At 52.2% G+C, this 20,465-nt stretch overlaps 7 protein-coding genes across 7 annotated transcripts; 1 reads left to right on the forward strand and 6 right to left on the reverse strand.

The window, feature by feature from the left end:
- Positions 1-1,610: 1,610 nt before the first annotated feature.
- J4E78_007892 (uncharacterized protein) lies at positions 1,611-2,926 on the forward strand (the record flags this gene model as incomplete). Its single annotated transcript, XM_049368495.1, has 2 exons — positions 1,611-2,191; positions 2,242-2,926. 2 exons carry the CDS (start codon positions 1,611-1,613, stop codon positions 2,924-2,926), a joined length of 1,266 nt encoding a protein of 421 aa, XP_049219460.1.
- Positions 2,927-3,556: 630 nt separating this feature from the next.
- J4E78_007893 (uncharacterized protein) lies at positions 3,557-4,061 on the reverse strand (the record flags this gene model as incomplete). Its single annotated transcript, XM_049368496.1, has 2 exons — positions 3,557-3,821; positions 3,910-4,061. 2 exons carry the CDS (start codon positions 4,059-4,061, stop codon positions 3,557-3,559), a joined length of 417 nt encoding a protein of 138 aa, XP_049219461.1.
- A 996-nt stretch (positions 4,062-5,057) lies between these two features.
- Positions 5,058-8,192, reverse strand: J4E78_007894 (uncharacterized protein; the record flags this gene model as incomplete). Its single annotated transcript, XM_049368497.1, has 1 exon — positions 5,058-8,192. One exon carries the CDS (start codon positions 8,190-8,192, stop codon positions 5,058-5,060), a length of 3,135 nt encoding a protein of 1,044 aa, XP_049219462.1.
- Positions 8,193-8,535: 343 nt separating this feature from the next.
- J4E78_007895 (uncharacterized protein) lies at positions 8,536-9,445 on the reverse strand (the record flags this gene model as incomplete). The annotated part of the gene is made up of 3 exons (XM_049368498.1): positions 8,536-8,847; positions 8,898-9,265; positions 9,325-9,445. The coding sequence occupies 3 exons, from the start codon at positions 9,443-9,445 to the stop codon at positions 8,536-8,538; spliced, it is 801 nt and encodes a 266-aa protein (XP_049219463.1).
- A 2,834-nt stretch (positions 9,446-12,279) lies between these two features.
- J4E78_007896 (uncharacterized protein) lies at positions 12,280-13,869 on the reverse strand (the record flags this gene model as incomplete). Its single annotated transcript, XM_049368499.1, has 1 exon — positions 12,280-13,869. One exon carries the CDS (start codon positions 13,867-13,869, stop codon positions 12,280-12,282), a length of 1,590 nt encoding a protein of 529 aa, XP_049219464.1.
- A 3,379-nt stretch (positions 13,870-17,248) lies between these two features.
- Positions 17,249-17,934, reverse strand: J4E78_007897 (uncharacterized protein; the record flags this gene model as incomplete). The annotated part of the gene is given in 2 exon segments (XM_049368500.1): positions 17,249-17,913; positions 17,931-17,934. The coding sequence occupies 2 exon segments, from the start codon at positions 17,932-17,934 to the stop codon at positions 17,249-17,251; spliced, it is 669 nt and encodes a 222-aa protein (XP_049219465.1).
- Positions 17,935-18,597: 663 nt separating this feature from the next.
- Positions 18,598-19,530, reverse strand: J4E78_007898 (uncharacterized protein; the record flags this gene model as incomplete). Its single annotated transcript, XM_049368501.1, has 1 exon — positions 18,598-19,530. One exon carries the CDS (start codon positions 19,528-19,530, stop codon positions 18,598-18,600), a length of 933 nt encoding a protein of 310 aa, XP_049219466.1.
- Positions 19,531-20,465: the final 935 nt, after the last annotated feature.

Below are 20,465 nucleotides of genomic sequence, written 5' to 3' on the forward strand. Positions count from 1 at the left end.
ACAAGGCTGAAGCTCCTCGAGCAACTTTCCACGAACGGAAGGTCAGAAGCGATATTACGCATGATCGGGCGTAGGCACTTGGCTGGCTGAGAAGGATCGCGACTGTGCTCGGCCAAGTCATTTTTCCCGGGGTAAAAGAAAGGCTAACGGGCCGTGCGCGCATACTCATCAAAAGAAGGCCCTCCTCAAAGCATGAAGAGAAGAGCTCATTGGAGTAGCTGTTGTTGATTAATCAAGATCTTGTATCTTGTGTTCCGAGTCGTGTGTCGCATGGCTCGAATGCGTTTCGATGCCTGTGCACACCAGGGCTTCCATACCTCTTTTTCTAGAAAGATACCACGTCCATCTCCCGTGGATGCGTCGAAGGGTACCACATTTGTCGTCAACCTGCGCACGCCATGGTTTTGGTGTGCAGCCGTGCGCAGAACCCGCCGGCAGTCCGGCTGCTTTGGGGATAGGCGGGCCAGGCGGGCCATTGACACTACGCTCGGATAGCCCGATGTTTGAAGCTTGCGTGAGATTGAACGTACAGTGTTCAGAGCGTATCATGTTAGTGAGATTCAGTGCGTCGCTTCGTGACGGAGGTTTTGCACCCAGAGGGAACCTGGTTAGGAGAACCTGGTGTTGATGATCTTGTCCTGGGGGATAATCCGGAGCTAGCGCCGATCAGATTGTAGTGACCTTCATCACGACCGCAGTCGCGCCGCGACATGAGACCTGGACTCGATGAGCACACGATGTCGTTGAGAAGAACACGGCTCATTGCGTGCGAGTGTGTAATCATCCGGTGTTTCCACAAGCTCCCGCTGCCTATCCACCAACCACGATCTGAGGTTTGACCTTCACATTAACCGAAGGAAGAGCTCCTCGTGGCCCAGCCGAAGCCACTGACCCTCTTCAGTGGTGCCGAGACTTTTCGACACTCGAAATACAGTAATGCCGGCCGTGCCGCAGGTCGGTCTTTGGGTCGGTGGTATGCATGATTGCACGCCTGTCAGATGACGCTCTGTTCCCCTCATCCCAGGTGGGAGGTTCAGCTGTTGTTGACTTTCGGGTGAGTTGCTTCACAGACCACCGTGTTGCGCAGAAACCACGAAGCAAAAGACGACATAACGGCGGGCGCAAGATGGAAGCCACTGCCTTCTAGAGCATCCCCACGCGCCGGGAATATCTCCTGCTACGTTTCGCATATAACCCGCTGCAACGCTTGTGGGCTAGCAAGCACCTTCCCACGCTGCGGCTAGGACCATGTGGATGCCACGAGCGACGCTAGCGTTGATGGGTGGGGACCGGGGTCATCGCGTCTCTTCTCCCCAGCTTATAGTGGATCTGTAGATTACGATACTCCTTGTCGTGGGTTCATGGCATCTCTCAGCAAGCTGGGGCCCTAAAGCCGACTGTACATCATCGCCGCTTGCCCCCAGGGTAGTGCTTCTCTGTGCCTTCGCTGGTGCTCGGTCAAACGCCATATTCTTACTTTACTTCGCCTACGATATATTTTTGACTTTAGGTTCGACATGTTAGTTTTGGACAGCCGGAGGCCTCTTTCTTTTTAGGTGTACCCTATATACTCTTCGAAACGTTGCAGGATCAATCGTTCGTCAATCGCAATGACCATTCGGGAACCCCTGGACGTCGAATCGGCCTCGTTCGTACTACCGGCGCATATCCATCCGTGGTTACGCTCAGTTGTCGCTCTGGGATTCATCAGCTTCTTCGCATCGGTAGCACTGCTTTTCTTACTCACCTATAAACTGGTATCCTGGCAACTACGGTCGAAACGAAGCAACCAGTTCGTCATTCTGATATTCAACCTTCTATGGGCGGACATTCAACAAGCACTTGCCTTCTTACTCAACGTTGAATGGCTACGCCTGGGATCCGTCGAAGTCACCAATCCAATATGTTTTGCGCAGGGCTGGCTGGTCTCCACAGGTGACCTGGGAAGTGGAGTTTGGTGCTTTGTTATCGGATTGCACACTTTCGCCTCCGTCATCTTGGACTTCCGCCTGAAGCCACGGAGTTTCTACATCTGCATCTTTCTCCTATGGGCCTTCATTTTGGGGGTATCTTCAATTGGCCTTGGTATGCATGGGCAAAGCATCTACGTACGATCCGGAGTATGGTGTTGGATCCACCACGACCTAGAAGACTTGCGGTTATGGACCCACTACATTTGGATTTTTGCGTTGTAAGTTTCTGAATCCCAGAGATATGCTACCACTCTAACACTTGTTGCAGTGAATTCGGAAACGTCCTGATATACGCCATTATCTATGCGATGCTGTCGATCCGAATCCGCTCTGGCTACTACACGACTGAAGAAGCCAAGCGCGTACGTTCCATCGCAAACCTCATGGTCGTATACCCGCTCGTCTATGTCGTATGCACTATCCCCCTAGCCTCCGCCCGAATGGCGTCCATGTCCGGTAACCCTCCCTCGCTGGCTCGCCTTTGCTTATCAGGAGCAATGATCACATCAAACGGTTGGCTAGATGTACTTCTATATGCATGCACACGACGCATCATGATATTCTCCGATGAGCCACCCTCTGACGACGACGTCATGGACACCTTCGCTGCGTTCTGGATTGAGAAGCCCAAGCGCTTTGGAGGCGAATGCACAATCGAAGCGACGAACGCACATACAAGGAGAGGACGATCGAAGAGTAGGATAACACTACCGTCAGGAAGTGAAAGCTCAGACGATCTCTGTGGGTTCGGTACAAAGGACATCAAGCTGGTCACTACAACCAAGGTTATAAGCGAACCAGCACAGCCAGAAGACTTTGAAGAGATGGACGCCGAGGCACGTATCACACGACCTCGTACACCGACAGGAAGATGGAGCGAGGAAACTACGGACACCGACAGAAGTCGTAATCTGAGTTTGAAGGAGCAAGCGATACCTCACATTGCACCTTGAGGCTGCCTTCTTGGATACAGAACAACAACCTATCACTGCGACATGCATCGGCGGTCTACATGTATACAAGACGAATGGCAAAGACTAGGGACTTGCACCTCTTATGGTCGTCCCAGAGTCAGCACAAGAGGCCCACTGGAGTCATTCTGCGCAAACGCAGGACGACGTCCATGTATCGTTGCCGCGGAAATACAGTAGACAAGTGACCACCGCCACTAGAAGTGCCGTCGCTATAACAGCGCGGCATGTGCATGGGGAGAGGGCTTGGCCCAAACATATAGACAATAGAGACGAACATTACGACCACTCATCTCTCAAACGATGCACTGTCACCACTCTTATATATTCTCATATATCGTGAAACCTATTCCCCACAAACAAACACCATCCCATCTCCCCTAAAGACCCGTCCCCGTCCCATTCGCCAACGCAGCAGTCAACCTCCTCCCATAATCCAGCGTATACGCCGAATCCACAAACTCATCGAAATACTTAACCTTCGTGCCATCCTCCGTAAACGTCAAGATAAGCGCGTACTCATTCCCATACGGTCCAATCGCAGTCGTCGCCGTACTACGCGCATGTATGATACAGGTATGTGCCTCGGGGTCGTGCGTTTCTTGTAGGACTCTAGCCTGTAGTTATCTTTGTCAGTTTTCTGGCTGTGGTGGTGTGTTGTTGGGATATGAGGATGTGTACCGTGAAGTTCTTGTACAAAGGCTCGATTCTTTTGAAGAATACGCGGTATTCGTCGTTGGTCATGGCTGTGCGGTTCAAGCTGGCGGGTAGGATGTTTTGCTTGCAGTCTGGAGTTCGGTAGCCGAGGATACGCTCGATGTCCCAGGCGTTGTAGGCGGCGATGACTTCTTTGGCTACGACCTTTTGTGCTGCGAGACTGTGTGGTTTGTTAGACGGATGTATTGGGAGAGTCGAGGTTCTGGAAGTCTTGGAGAGAACTGTGGTAGTTATTAACGGGAACTTACTTGGCTTGGGGAATGACTTCAGCGTTGACGAGACATTTGTTCAAGTTCAGGCCTATCCATATGTCGCTGGTAGCGAGTGTTTCAGGGCCAGGAAAGGATGAGGCAGCAGCAAGTGTGAAGATAGCTGAGGTGAAAAAGGTTGAGGGTTTCATGATGGCTGTATGGCTCGACTATGAGTTCGGTGTCGCGGCGTGTTGAACACTTTCGTGAGTAGAAACATATTACGTGTGTTGATGGGAGACTTTATATACTCTTGAGGGATCACTACTGACGCATGCCGCTAGAGTACCTCGAACGCCAACGCTAGGCTTGAGAACATTGGCTTCGTATCATAGGGTTGGAATAGCCGGCTCGCTGAGTCTATCTCTCCTTTCTGCAGCCTCGACATGAAATCAATAATATGGCCTAAGGAGGATACCATATCCCACCCACTACCTTGCCAGATCCACACGGTCTTCTACAGCTGGAAGCTCGTGAGCTAGAGAAGGATCACCCATGGAGAAGCTCGGGTGGACGTCATCGCTAGGCGGTGCATCGGCTGGTCGCTTACTATCGCCACGGTAGAGACGGAACACTTCCAGTTACGGATTGTGGCTTAACGCTGTATCGGGCTCAATGTGGAACTTGATATCCAGTGTTGCATGAGGCTTGGTGGGCGAGCTTGCATACAGCTGAGGTCGAAGACTAAGGTAAGCGAAGCGAATGAAACATGTCGGAGTAGCAGCCGGGACAAAACATCGGGACTGGTGGTGCATCCATTTTGTAGACCTAAGGTCTGGGTATTTCGGGGGCCTAAATGGCTCTACTTCTAGAGCTACTGGCGCCTGCTTGTTCTTCTTTGTCTCCTCCTCACGTGGATATGTATATCCCTCGTCATAGTGCCACCTTGACCAATTAGAATCGGCACCAGACTAACACCTCAGTCGCAAGCCAAGCTGTGAAATCGTAATGAGAGACTCGCTAAATGTAGAAACTACACAAGCGATGTCAGTCAAATCCGAGAATCGCTAGTGCCTTAGGCTAGATGTAATCGTCAGCACAGTGAGCTGAATGATGGCCGAGGCCTGTCGGAATTGCAAGATCCCTTTAAGCATATGAAGTCTGAGTGAAGTGGACATAGCAGGACGCCCATCTTCTTGCTCACGAGTTCACATGCTTACCCATTCCATCCAAGCCTCAAGGAACTTCAGTCTGCCCTGCCTCATATGCTCCAAAAACTCCTCGAAGTTGACCAGCCCGCTTCCTTTTCGTTCGTCAATCTCCTGCTCAACAGCCTCAAGACTCGCTAGCATTATGAGATGTAAGTTAGACTTCGGGTTCATAGCGAGCTGTCGAATCGAGCGCTGCAACGGCTTAAGTTGATTCGCCTCAGGATCATGTGGACTCGCGGAATGATTGATCGGGTTATGAGCGCAAAGGAATGTGTCCACGCCGTCAGAGTCTTGAGCGAAGAGATAGTAGAACTCTGGATTGTCGGTGTACCATCGCCAATTGATCGTGTAGGGATCATCTTCTTTGTCTTGCTGTTGCACCGAAGAGTCAGGCGGGGGAGCCCCTACAGGAGAGTCCATACCATCAGGCACCAGGGGCTCAGTTTCGCCAACGGATCTTTGTCCCGGATAACGTTCCAGGCCATCATGGCCTGCTGTGATGAAGAAACAACGATTCATGATATCTTCGCCCGAGGTTATCGAGGATGTATCAGTGTCGGAAATGACACTACTGTTTGAAGAGCTGTTCGAGGTAGTCTGCAAAGTCGCTGCAGATGGAAGATTGGACGAGTTCGGCCGGAATTGAGGCATGGTAGGATCCCTGTGAATAATAGGCAGACTCTCATTCACGAGTGGTGGTATCAGCCAGCCTTTGTTGTCTATACACTCCATGGTAGCATCGACAACCTCTGATCGAAGCCGTGACCTGATCAACAAAGTGTTCCACGTCGTCATGTTGTCAACATTTGTGGGTCTGGAAACCTTCACGGATTGGAGCACTTTCGCTTCCACACTGTCGTAAAGTTCTTCGACCACTCGGCATGCTTCTTCTTGAGTGCATGGCGTATCGTCGGCACCGTTGCGGAATAAGCTTTTGATAGGGCGTACATTGTTAAGGGCCCGGCAGAATTTGTCGATCATACACTTGGAGTATCGAAAGGCGCCGACGTGAACAATGGCTTCAACAGCAGCCTTACTCTCTGTGAAGTGGCGCATAGTCAGCTCGTCGATAGCGGCCGCTTTTGCGCGACGCTCGCTGCGCATCTCATGTGCGTCCATGGCCATATCTTCTTTCTCAAGGAAAAGCGGGTTAAGCAATTCGTTAAAAGCCTGCTGCGTAACCTGATACAGTACCTCTTTGCCAAGATCTTGTTCGGGCTCAGGTATCTCATAGCCACCCCAACGCTCGCCGACAGGCCTGGATGATGAGGCGTTAGAGCGTGTGTCCATCTCCACGTCGTCCTGGAAGCGGACCCTTGAAGATGACCGCGAGCTCCTGTTGCGGGCCAAGTCTCCATTTGTGTCTGCGGCTTCAGTCGTTCCGTTCACCCCATCGGCAGTCTCTGGCTCATCAGGGTCTGATTCCTCAAACCCTTCGGGCCGCGTTAAACCTTCTTCTTCGTCGATGTAGTATTGCCTGCGGGCCCATCTCCGAGTGACGATGTCCGCCTGTTGTTCCCCTGGCGTTTGCGGTGTATAGGTGGGTGCGACGTGAAGGGTACCTGCGGTCCCTATCATCTCAGCTCGGTCTGCCACATCGCTATTGTGCTCAAGCAGCGGTGGAGTTGTAATCGCGTCTTCTTCTTGTTTATGTCGTAGGCGGGGGTTGTTTGCGTTCGAGGCAGCCATATTACGGGGCGTAAAAGCAGAGCCAAGTGGCTGACTAGAGCGTATTGTGTCCAAAGCTGTTCGCACAGTCACTTCGTCCTGCAGCTCTGAGATGTAGTTTCGTGTAGCCTCCTTCTCGATGGCGTAGTATGCCCTGAATATGCGCAGTACGTCCTTGCGCGATATGTAGCCATCTTCATCGATGTCGTATCCGTTGAAGACTATTCTGGCCTTGACATTCACATCAGAGTCGTGCATGCCGTCCAGACCCTTGACCCACTCATCAAACCCGATGAGGCCATTCTTGTCCGTGTCATAGTATGCGAAGATGCGATCGTAGACGAGGTTCGGTGCGGCGACGAAGCCGTTATAGCGAGGGATGAAAGCGTGGTTGAAGTCGCGTCGATCGATGGCCCATCCTACCCCAGTTGCATCTCCCGCCCACTCGGAGCCTGCGAGACAAGTGAATTGGTCCCACAGTGCCTCAATCTCCTCTGCTTCCATCTTGGTCTCGGCTACGAGGCGTCTCTTGAGGGCTGGGTCGATCGAGGGGCTCATCATGTGAGGCTTGCCGGGGTAGAGCGGCTCCTGTTTCTGGAGGCTCAGATATGGCGCAGGTACGCGGACCTTGTAGAAGATGTGGTTCTTGTAATGCGAGTTGGTTGCTTCGCAGTTGGAGCACAGGTCGAAGTCCGGGCAGTTGGCGCAGTGCCACCTTGTTCCGCGAATGGGCTTCTCGTCACATCCATTGCATGTTATGCCACGATGAATGACGCCCTCCAGTCTTGCGCGATCCTCCGCAATGTGGTATAACGTGCGCTGGAGGGTCTGGCCTTCGGGATCGATAGCGTCATCGGCGTCCTCGTCGCTTCCCAACGACAGGTCGGTGGCTGCGACGCTCTCGGCGTCATCGACACCAAGATAATCGCCAGGAGGGAATATCTGCGCATGCCTTGCCGCAGCGCGGGCTACTGCAGCACGATGCACTCCTGCGTTATCGGGGTTGCGATGTTGCAGCCAGATACGGATATCATCGGCCTGCGACGGGGACAGAGCGCGGTCTGGGTATAGTACGACTAGTAAGCGGTCGAGGAACTCGTTGTAGAAGCTCTCGGTGAGACGCTCTATAGTCTCATTGTCGGCGTGTGGCTGCGCGCGCAGGATCGTGTCGCGCAACTCGCTCGGCGTGCCCAGATTGCGAGGGTCAAGCGGTACTTGGTAACCGAGAAGGTCGTATAGGCCTAGAAATGGTATGTCTCGTTCGTTTAGAGGGAGCGAGGGTGCCGATGGCTGGTCGCGTGGACGCCGTCTACGGACCGCATTGCTGCGCTGGAGGCCATCGCCTGCGCCGGGGCTCTGGACGTTGGTGACGATGAGATACGTCGCGTATGCAGCGGATACGCCGGCGAGGAACAATATGGCGTTCCTAGAGCGGGATAGGGTAGAGGGCGTAGACGCCGTCATGCTCGTAACGATGCTTGGTCTGGGACGGGCGGTAGCTGGTTACGCCGCGGTGTAAATATAATGTGATAGGCGTTGAGTGGCACATGGCAGGTGTTGCCCTACCAGTCGTGCTGTTGTCACCCGTTTGAAGTCTTCATGGCGCAGAAAGAACGACCAACCGCGCTCTGGCGACAGCGAACGTTCCTGGCCCTCCTGCCCACATTGCGACAATCGCGGCCACGCGGCTTACTCAGCATCATCCGACGGACTTCCGAAGCTGCGTATTGGACAGAACACCTTCACATATTCCCAAAGTAACAGCGGCTTGAACATCGTACTCTGTATTAGCAATTAACTATCTACTCTACCACGCAGCATGACCTCCATCCATCCTCAGATCTGCGCCAGTCATGAATGAACTAGCATCACTCAACAGGAAGACTGCTGCACCACGGTATTCCTCCGGCTTCGACAGACGACCCAGCATGTTCTGCGTTGGCCATGTGTCTCTTCGCTCTGGGTACTTCTTGAAGAGCTCCTCCACCATTGCCGTTACGATGTATCCTGGTGAGATTGTGTTGACGCGAATGTTGTGCTCGCCCCATTCCGATGCGAGGTTGCGAGCGAGTTGTATTACACCAGCTTTGGACGCGTTGTATGCTGAGCAGATGAGACCCTGTTGACGTGGTTAGTGTGAGAAATGGTAAGGACTTGGGACCGCCATACCCTGTTTGCGACAGTGCCGGACATGCTGGCGATGAGCACGATACTTCCTCCCGTTCCAAACTTGATCATCTGCTTCGCGGCTGCTTGCGCAGTCATCATTACACCGGTGATGTTGACCTCGAACATGCGGTTCGCGTCTTCAGCTGTGTACTCCAGCGCAGTGGTCTCTTGTTGGATACCGGCAGCAGCGATCAACCCATCCAGTCTGCCTTCCTTGTTGGCAATTTCCTCAACAATCTCGTGGAGCTTCTTCACATCTCGAACATCTATTTGGCGGTATTCGAGCGAGGTTCCGTATTCTTTCTTTGCTTTCTCGGCGATTGGCGCAAAGTCTGCTGAGGGTTCTTCGAGTCTGTCGAGTGCGTACACTGCAGGCGCATATCAGTTCAGGATCTCCTGGCCACTCTGGACATGTGGAGATGTATACCTCGTGCGCCAGCTTCCAGCAACGCTTCGGCTTGTGTCAATCCGAGTCCTCGAGCAGCACCCGACACCAGCACCACCTTCCCCGCTAGGCTAAACTCTGGAAGTCCTTGGGTAGCAGGCATGGTTTGGATCATTGGATATCAGCGATGTACGAAAAAAGACGAAACAGAAATGTAGATCAAAGTATGCGTAAACAACGTCGCTCGCGGAAGAAGGGTATTTATACAAAAGAAGAAATGCGAGATCGGTTCGTCAATTCCACGCAAGCCGGGGCCATTGTGGACTTTTGAACCGGCTCCAGGCGGAACTCTGGTCACCGGACTCTCTTGGTATAGGTCTGGCCTCGGACTGTCTTCCTCCACGGCATGCATGGACGATTGTGGAAGACCGCGATGCTCTGTTTGCGGGGAAGCCTCCCGGCATCTTCTGTGGATTGCCTAATCGGGGATACCGAAAGGTCCCCGCGGGGGATTCCAAGTGAACTTTTTGGAACGTCACCCATGTCGACCAGCGTGGCGTGGACCCTGAGCCAGTTGGGTGCTCGGCCTCGAGGCGAGAGTGTCCAGTTCGGGTTCGGGACATAAAGGTCCATGGTGCGCGTGAAGTTTGACATACGCGCCTGAGTGCACAGTCCAAGTCAGTCAACGCGGTTTCGGACAGCACCAGTTCGCTGAGGTAGCTTTCGAGATGGCAATGTATGTTACTATATGAGCTCGTTATCTCATGGTTTTGACTGTAGACGCAATCATGAATCATCTGCATATAGACTCTGAGAAGGCTGTCATGGCTTTCTCTAATGGTCTGAGAGAGCCTGAAAGCCATGTCCAGCACGCGGTCGTGCAGAAACAAAAAGATGGTGAAAGCAGAAGAAGCACCGCTACGTGCTCTCGTTCCAAATTGTTTGTGTTCACTTACCGTCCTGGTCATTTGCATGCCGAAAGCAACGTGTTGACCAACTTGCGACAGCCTCGCCAACTGCGCCCTCCCTGCTCTGCCTTCTGTGATGAACCGCCCTGGGCCTGATCGCTCAGCAACCGCCTTGTAGGCCGCCTAGGCACAATTGCGCGATCACACGATTACACGATGCCTGACATCGAGGCACATGTTGCGCGAAGAAGGCACAGCTAAGCCCCCAGTACGGCACAGTTCTGTGTCGCGAAGCGCCGCCCAACAACCTTCACAGTGCAGTTGAAACGTCCAAAGTTGAGGACGGAAGTTGATAAGCGACTCTGGAGTAGAGCAACGCCGCGGGCGGAAATATCAAAGAGATGTGCGCGCAGTATGAAGGTCGCCAAAACGCCAGCCGCTGAAAGGATGGTGTCGCGAGCTTCAGGCAAGCCGGTCGCAGCTGCCTCCCGCAGTGCACCCAGTGCATTGTTCCAACAACGCCTTTCATCCACCAAAATACCCCATTGTGCCCGCCCATCTCGACAACAATGTCGCTGAAAGCCCCCGCTGCGCGCATGCCTACCCACAGCGCCTCGCTCGCACACGCGCTAGAAATTGCCCGGTGAGGCTGCCTCCAAGGCCCAACGCCGCGGGGCAGTGCATGCAACCACCCATCCGCAAAGCCAGCAACCAACGAAAGAACGCCCACGCTGAAACCGCGATTAGACGCCTGAGGCAAGGCACGGCGCAAGAATGTCTCTTCTCAGATTTATTGAGGCGCGGTACCAAATGTAAGCGGGAACCTGGCAAATTGACAAGTCCTGTGAGGCTGCTTGCTGCGCCTTCAGGCCGAGATGGTGGTTTGTTGTTAGTTGTGTATGTGGAGGGAGGTGATTGACTGGGAGCGGGGAGTGGGAAAAGGGATATGTAGGGTGTGGGTTCGCGCTTTGGGATGTTTTGTTCATACCAAGGACTTTTACGCACGAGAGATTCGGTTGTACTTACTGTGTGTATACGGTCTGCATCTGGTACCTCACTTATACTACACACATCTACATACTATCGACATCCACACAAATAATGGCACCCCGTTTCATCCAGTCATCAGACTCCAAACCATTCTCCCACCAAAAACGCTCAGAATACTGCGAAACCACCTACGACTCTTCGTGCAACACTCACCGCACCGTCCTTCTCATCATCATCATCTTCGTTGGCGCTTTCGTCGGCGTCGTCCTCAGCCTAGTCTACGTGCGTAGCCGGAGTCGAAGACACGACCAAGAACGTGGTTTGCGCATGAACGGCGGACCGGGAAGCGGGCTAAGGGTGTTGAGGAGTGAAGATGGGATAGCGACAGTGCGGTTACCGTCCGGAAGGGTGATTGGCGGAAAGGCGGAGAGCTGGGATGGGAGATGTTCATCTGAAGCGCCACCGCCTTATATGCCGAGGGTACCTGAGGCTGCTAGGGTGGGCCACTGAGAGAGCTGGAGAAACACGAACGGGGACGTCCGTTTATGTTTGGAAAACGACTGAGAGGCACTCTTCTAATATCGTGGCTTGCCCAGCGCATCGCGTTGCTACTACTCAAATTGAGCAGAGTACAGTACACACTCTGCTCCTCGAAAATATCGAAGTTCACAAGGAGTCTTCGAACCCAACGATATCGGCTGTTGGGACACGAAGATCTTTCTTCCCAACTAGGACCTTTCCAGGTATACCAGTACCAAGACGACAGCTTAAAAACCATCAGGGCAGAAAGACTGGGACCCATTCTTTATCAGTCCTTCCAGATGGCTACGGCTACGCATATGATGTATGAAAAGCCAGCGCGCCATCGAGCCGAGGAGAAGTCTTTAAGAACGACGTGATGGGGAACTGAAATGACGTTGGAACGGAAGTATAGATACCATAGTACTTATCATATTGATTCATCTCTATCACGATCCTAAATCACCCATATCATCATGAAAATTTCCCATCGAAGAAGCAACTAACGCCAGTCTCTACCAACCCCCTCTCGCGATGTAGATGACCATTCTTGCCTCCCCCTCTTCTCTCATCATATTGATCAAGCGCCTTGTAGGCCAAGGCCAACCCCATCACCATTGCCTATGGAACCACCATCGTCCCTGCTTCTATCTCTCCCTCTCCCCATTTCCCTGATTCTGCGACCCTCCATCAGGCCCCGCAGACCTCGCTTTTGGAGCCCAACCACTGCGCTCATTTCACCATTCCAGGTTTCTCTGTCTTCAATGCCACTTCCATCCCCAAAACCGCTATCGGAGGCCGAGGCCGACGTAGATTCAGACGCCGCTGAACTGACCTCATCGTCGTGATTTCGATCTACATCTGTGTTGACGCGGAGTGCGCGCAGACCGGCATCCAGACTTCGTTCGACGTCCGCGACTGTGCTGTTGTTGCTCGAAACTGAGTTGGAGAAGCCATTTGTGGTCCCGTTCGTGCCTGATACACCGTTGACGCCCTTGAAAGCAATACCGGAGCCACCGCCAGCCGCCATGGCCGCAGCATTGAATATGGCCGCGGTATTCCTGTTATCCAATAGGACGTGAAGTCGTTCGATAATCGCTTCCAACAGACCATCGATATGGTACGGTCGCGCTAATTGAAGGAGAGAGCAGAGGATCTGCGGTGAGCATAAGGCGGAGTTATGTGGTGGTAGTGATGATGTGTATAAGAAATGTATAAGCGCTTGAAGTGTGAGATGAGTGTGAGGTAGGAATAATGTTCGAGGCCGTTGTGATGGTGAGTGTGATGAAGGTTCTGGTGGGCTTAATGAGGAGTAGGAGTTCGCTGATACAGCTGTAGCCTCTGATGGTGTTATAGTGTTGGCGGTAAGTGTTGTGGCTGTTGAGTAGTTCGTTCGGATAGAAGGTGTAATAGTAATGCTTGAGTTCCTCGAGGGATGCATTGTGGCAGTGGGCCGTAAAGTCGCCGCCTCAGCGTTTTCTTTCTCTGCGCTTTGAGCACTCTCGCGGAGTAATTGGTTGAAATATGGACCCCAGCGTCGAGCAATGATGTGGGAATTAACGGGTATGCGCTCGCCATGTAAAGCGAGGAAATCCATATCAGCAAGTTCCTTCATACCCAACGCCATTTGTCCTAGCTCGGTCGCTGCGGGTAGCAGTGTGCGGCCACCAGCAAGCATATCAAGTCTATCATGCTGTGGCGGTGCGCTGACAGAGTTGAACCCTGACGCAGGCGTCACCTTGCGTGGGTTGTCATAGAGCCCGAATGCTTCTAGCTCAACAACGCACATGTTCGAGAAATTGATGCGCCGATGATTATAGTCTTCGACCAAGCTCCTCTTGCGGTTGCCAAGAATGACGAAACAATTCCGACGGTTCCAGAGCACACCTCTGTTCCAGCTTCCCTGGCTGAAAATGTTGCCGCCGGCTTCGATTCGTCCCCAGCTCAGCGTTCGCAAATCAAGAGCCCAAAGCGCATATTCTTGTTTCGACGATGTCAGAAATGTGCCGCTCACTACAAAGTGGTTGTTGATCACACCACCGTTCGGGAAGCGGAGACCTGGCGGCGAGAAGTTGCCGTGCATTGGCTTCTCGGAAAGCGTACCATCGGGGTGCCGCACTTGTAGTTCGAGCTTGACGTCCAGGAAATTGTAGTTTGAGTAAATGAGCATCGATGACTCGCCAGTCTTGTTCGGACTCCGTTCCTCCGGTGTTCTTGCTTCACTGCCCTGTCGTGTTCCTCCACCAATATCGTTCGGGTCAATGCTAGTGAGGGGCGCGACTACGCTTCGGTATGCGCCACAACTTCTGCCTAATGTGCTCGTTTCCGTCCACTTCAGACTCCGGAGGTTGAATACGCTGATTTGTTCAATGTAGTGATTGGCGCTGTCCTGACCACCCACAACAAGCATTTCCGCACCGCCCTCGCCATCCAACTGCACTCCCAGGGAACCTTGGTTTGGATTCGATGAAGGTGGATTGTGTCGTATGGCTGTCACCGCAGCTCCGGTCGAACTGAAAACGGCCGAGCTAGGAAGTATGGTCGCGCAGTGAGCATAGCGACCCTGTGGAGATTCGCTTGTAGAAACGTGCATCCAAGTTTTTGTCGGCGCATCATAGATGTGAACATCTGACATGACCACCACCTCGGGTTGTGCATCGGCGGGAGCACCTTGTATCACGGAAGTTGCTTGATTAGAAGACGAGCTCACAGGTGACATGCCTCCATAACAAACCAGCTTCGTGTCGCCAAGCGGACAAACACTGTGGAAATACCGAGGAGGCGGGATGTCACCTTTGGCGTCGACTTTTGTCCAGTGGCGCTTGACAAGGTCAAGCTCGTACAGGTCCGATGTAAGCTGCGGTCTTGTTCTGGAAAGTCGACGGCCGCCGAAAACATACAGCTTGTCGCCTAATATTGTGGTGGTGGCGCCTACGAGCGGGTGCGGTTCCCTGCCTGTTGTGCGATGTACATTGCAGACTAAGCCCGACAACCCCGCGGTTGAACTCGTTGGTGTCGCAAGGCCTGCAAGCATGGCTGGTGACTGAGAGATACCAGGCGTCCGGGTCGACGATGTTCCATCTTGGCCGTCTTCATGATGCAAGCTGGTCTGGCTGTTGTTTCGACTCGATAGATAGGGTGCCGATGTCTGAGAGTTCAGGGTGTTGGTCCGGCTAGCCATCCTGGTCGGGATATGTAGAGAAGTAGGTGCGCGCTGAAATCCACCAAGATCGAAAATGGGATCGATAGAAGACGGTGAGACTCTTTGTAGAAGTATAGCCCAATCTGGTATCACAATCTCCACATGACGAGGCGAAACGCTGGATTCGCTGGAGGGTTTGTCGCTTGGCAATGGAGAGCCAGCGAGGCTAGGACTGCCACTCGATCGCGAAGGGCTATAATCAATATTCGTACAAGGACTCTCGGGTGTTACAATCTGATCATAGACAATGGGCACGTGCGACAAGGCCGGAGGACCACCGGATTCGGATGTGTTTTCCGATTGGATCCTGCGATATGCGCTGGAAGCAAAGCCCGTGGAGTCGACAGGTCTTCTCTTCTTCGACAAGATTTGCTTGATATGTAATCTTCTAGACTTTTTCCAAAACGAAGAGGTGTCACCCAATGGTTCGGTACTAGAACCGATGGATGGGTAAGAAAGGCCTAAAGGTAATGCCATGTTAGCGTTCGGTCTGAAAGATCCGAGAAAGTAATGCTGAAAGAGGAGGAATCGCCAGATTTTTGAAATATTCCCATGTTACCAGCAGGGCCGGGCTACCAGCAAATCTCACTGACCCAGATGGGAAAGCCATGTTTACACATGAGGGATGAGGATGTTGCTGCAGGTAGTGCGACTTGCTACGGTGGTACGAATGCGCCTTATAGTATGACAAGGAAAAAAATCCAGCTTTTGCAGGCAGAGGATTGGGATACATGTTGATATTGGCTGCACGCAGCAGTGGCTGAAAGTTGTCGAGACGAAAGAGAGTGAGGGGTGCAAGCTTATAAAAGGAAGACAGGTCTTACTTGAGGGTGAGCGCCACACTTAGGAGGCCACACTTAGGAGCGGGGAAGATGAGACCCAGGGGAAGGGTAGACGTATGCAGAGAAGGAAGACAACGCGTCGTCTTGCTGAACTTCAGGGCCCGCGCGATACAGAGATGACAGCAAGCCTGAGCGAGGTTCTGTGGAGCGCTCTATCCCGGATGCAGCCTAGAGGCTTGGCGTAAATCGTCAGTCTCAGGTGCCTGCAGGTCGCTAGCAAGGGAACAATGTTGGGCGTCTCTAACGTCGAGCGCCGTCGGTGCAGCTGCAGCACTCGAAAGCTGGAGGCGTTCCTGTGGGTGAAACGGGTAGCAGCCCTGAAGGAGAAACCAGGCGACGGCCGGGTGCGGGGCGGGATCCGAGATGAGAAGATGGGCTGAAACTCGAGACGAAAAGCCGTTGGGCACCTCTGGAGACCACAGGCAGCAACGGCAAATAGCAAAGGTCAATGTGCGACACGCGATTTTCGGAGTGCAAGGGCGCCGTAACCTTTTCCTTGACGAGGCTTGCAGAGGTATCTCATCAACGTTCAAGCACGGTCGCCAAAACAAATTAGCGCAGGGAATGCCGGTCGACAAATCAAGAGTCGTATGCTCAATATTAGAGGCGCTGTTAGCTTAGCAGGCCCGTCTAGGTGTCTTCATATCGGATGATCGGTGAGGCTGAACCCAAGAAATTATTTGGAAAGCGTGAATGTAGTAGTCGAAGACGTTCCGGTAGTGCATCGGACTGTGCCGAAAAGAACGGGCTGGAATAGATGCAGTAGTAGTAGACTGTGCCGAAACGTTGCTTCTCGGCCTCTAGCACCGTCGTCATTGTTTTCCAATCGGAGGCTAGACACCCTCAGCGCGTTCTTGAGTCGACACAATTACAATGCTAGTTTGATATACGTCGCATTTACGACGCCATGTGTTCAGCAGAAGTCTTGCAGACTGAGGGATTCGAAGATGTCCAAGAAGACGGCCAATCCGCTACGTGTATACTAGACCCTGGGATTCTGAGCTCGATTCCACGATGGAGAACCCAAAGATTTGACAGGCTGTGTAACTTCTCAACGATCCTTCCTAGACGACAGCGACTCACGGCTGGAAGGAACGACATGCGCGTAGCCGCACAATGACTCGAGTACATTGAGCAAGGAGCCTAGATGGAAAAGTAAACCTTGTTACTAGTCAAAACCACGTCATCACAGGGTAACACGACACTAGAGCATATTAGAGTTGGTGCTGGCTGCCGCCTACACAGCATCGAAACCGTGTGTATGAAGAGTACACATGTATGCGGAGATACCTACATAGAACATGTAGTAGGGGTTCGTATAGTATGGCTCTTTTATAAGAATGCAGTGCGACACAGTTTCCGTCGTGCCCAATTTTGATCGATATGGTAGTCTTGACATTGAAAACAATACAAGTGCAGAATATTCATCAAACACACCACTCGCTATCCGTCATGTGGATGTCATTCCACAACCAGGGCCGGAAGGAGAACCTCAATCACGCCCCTCAATCACCCCCCTCAATCACCTCTGAGCGATGGGATACCCCATGTGCCCTGTCGTAGATGTCGCGAGCCTCAGCAACCAGCTGCTCCCTCTTGACCCAAGACGCCAAGTGACGCTGCCCTACCCATTTGACAAGGTATTCAATACGACCATCACTGCCAGTTTTGTGTGCTTGTATCCGCTTGTATGGCCATTCCCAACTTGCCTCATCATCTGCTTTCATCGACCAGACGCCCCAGCCATCCTTTATCTCTCCGTTCTCCTTCTCATAGTCCAGCGCCCATTGCCTGAAGAATGCTGCAATCCAGGGTTCTTCGTCGGGTGAGTAATCGTCAGGATCGTGTTCGCGGGGTGGGAATTGGGTATGCTCGAGTTTGGGCGAGCTCAGCTCTGGGCCATAGTGATGGCGCGCATCCTCGATGTTGATGGCAAGCAGGAAGGGATCGAGCAGCTCAGCAAGATCGATGCCAGTATGGAACTGCCATTCGTATCGCTTCAGGGTGGTGCGAACATGAGCGAAGAGTCGTTTCTCTGCTTGTTTTGGTAGTGTATAGGCGTCGTCATCTTGAGCGAGCTGTCGAAGGGCATCCTTGATACTACCGAGCATCTCTCTAGCACGTACTGTCACTACAAGTGATCCAGCACCCACATTCTCTCTCGCCCATGCTGCGCATAACTCGCACGCATCTGGTCGTAAGGGAAGGTGCGTATCGCACCAAGGTAGTGGACACTTCGTACTCGAGGAGAGGTGCGTCTCAATACATTCCCGGCAGAAGATGTGAGAACACCCGATCTTGACTGGTATCACCTTTTCGCGGCCGTCGGGGGTGCTGAGGTAGTCTTCGAGACAGATTGAACACTGCGCCTTCTCTACGGACAATTGTCTGGTAGCTCGGACAATGGTCATGGAGTGAGGACATGATGCCGCGCTCGACTTGCGCTTCGATGGGGGCAGTTCCAAAACCTCCTGCTCGGATGATGGGGCCTTTCGCTTTCGTGGGCTTGTCCATACACCGGTGAAGTCCGTGCTGATGTTGTCAAAGTAAGGAAAGGGCATCCTGAGAAGCTGCAGTTGCAGTGCCAAAACCCAAGGGAATCAATGAGGACGGTTCAAACAATTGAGAACAAAGTGACAGCGTGGGGGAGATGGTGGAAGAAGTGGCTCAAGACGTGGGAGTTGGAGCACGCGAGGCTACCGCTGTCTTTATAGATGGGAAGGTGCGCCTCACCGCGACTCCCCCGTTTGCACGGAAATGGCATGAGGGCAGCACTGGTGGTAAGAGACCGGAATGTGAGGTAAGAGGCAGTGGGGACCGGTTGACAATTCGTTCGAACTATCTGCCAGGTGACTCATTGCGGCGCGGTATCTTGTGTTACAGGCAATTTCTTCTCTCTTACAACGGGTATCTCCTCCTCATACACTTCTTCCACACGCGCACCAGGGAACGCTTTCCTCAGCTCTTGGCCCAGAAAGCGAATGCCCCAATCTTCCCCTTGCCGATGTCCTACGCAGACTACTGACATGCCCAGTGCTTTGGCTGCCTCCATGCCACTGACTCTGGGTTGACCGGTCAGGTAAAGCAAGTGTCCACCGTCTTCACCCTCCATTATCCACCCGCGCTCCTGAGCCATTGCCAACACGCAATGCACCTCGTCCTCGTTGAACGCGTTCATGATCGCAATGATGCGTATCTCGTCCGAGGATCCTTCGTGCGCGAGCTCCGATGCTCCAAACTCATCCTGTACTTGGCTCAGAACTGCATCCAGAGTTTTAGAGACCTGACCGATGATTCCAATCTTTCTCTCTGGATCTCCTTTGTAGCCTTGCACGCAGAGGCAGTCTGCCGTCGCCATGCCCAGGCGCTCCGCCAGCACCGTGTTCCATCCAACAGTGAGGACTTCGTCGAAAGATGTATGGCTCGAAAGTACAAGTGTTCCTTTGCGCACGCTGCGCCTGTCGAGTTGGAAAGGCCGGTGCAGAAAGCATAGTGTTCGCGGCGGCCGGGGGTATATTCTTGGGAGGAGCGTCGTTGCGCCAATGGTGCTCTCGTCTAGTGGATAGCCAATCAATGAGTATACCCCTGGTGTAGGGGTAACACTCAATACAATCTGCTCAACCACGGCGGTCTCAGAGTCGTATCGAGGGTTTCGCGGCGTGTGGTAGAGTCGCTGGACATCGTTTTCCTTCGGCGGTAGGAACGTCTCGACGAATCGCGTTACGGCTGCATGCGTGGGCTTCTTCGGTCGCGACATGTTAAAGAGGGAGGTCAGCAATCTGTTCATTAGTAGTGATCAAGAAAGCCTTTCGAAAGCTTTGCGACTTTTGGCTTCAAGTACGTCATCATCGCTTCTAAACAGTGAAGCGGTGGGTGTGCAGGCCCCGCCATCGTTCCCATCGCGTTCACCGTCGCCATGAATACGCCAAGAAGTAGGGACGATGTTTCGAAGGTCGTGTGCGTCGCGCGACGCGATGATGTACAGTGCAGAGTGGTACCGTGGCAGGCACCTGGGAAGCCCTGGAGCGCGTTGATCGGACGGGAAGATGCTAGTCCCATTGCAGTCTAGTCTCAATGCAGCCACTCTATCTCCATCCGCATTTTCTTAATGTTCTTGTAGGCTCGCGCTCAAATTTAAAGTTGTCGCAGAACGCACCTCCGGATGCTCCTTAAGAGCACGGCACGTAATTATACTAGCACAGATTAAGATAAGCTCTTAGGAGCTTTGCTACTTAAGAGAGCTTTCTAAGTAAGCTTGTAATACAATAATTTATCTCCCATTCATTCCTATGCTCCTAGACGCGACAAAAGTCTTATCGCGAGAGACTTTAGGTATATACGTTAGTAGGTTAGTAAGTTAATAATAGTAGTTTACTAAGGCTATTTATTAAAATAGTTATCTCTATATTTAACTATAGTAGCTAAGATAACTCTATAATAAATACGTAATAAGTTAATTTAATAAGTCTTATAATAGCTTATATAGAACTAGAGTTAAAGCTTAAAGTACTTATAAAAAAGCGCCTTTTACTACTATTCTCTTCTTTTCTTTATTATAATTATAAGTAATTAAAACTTTTAAAACTTTTTTTATAATTAATAGTAAATTTAGTATTTTATTATCTCTTTAGTAAAAATAAATATACTTAGCTTTTTAAATTCTACTTAATTACTTTAAAGTAAACTTATTAGCTATACTAACGCTTTAATAAAAGCTATTTT

This window comes from Alternaria triticimaculans (assembly GCF_023758025.1).
Source record: "Alternaria triticimaculans strain BMP 0046 chromosome Unknown scaffold_13, whole genome shotgun sequence".
Classification (NCBI taxonomy): Eukaryota; Fungi; Ascomycota; class Dothideomycetes; order Pleosporales; family Pleosporaceae; genus Alternaria; species Alternaria triticimaculans.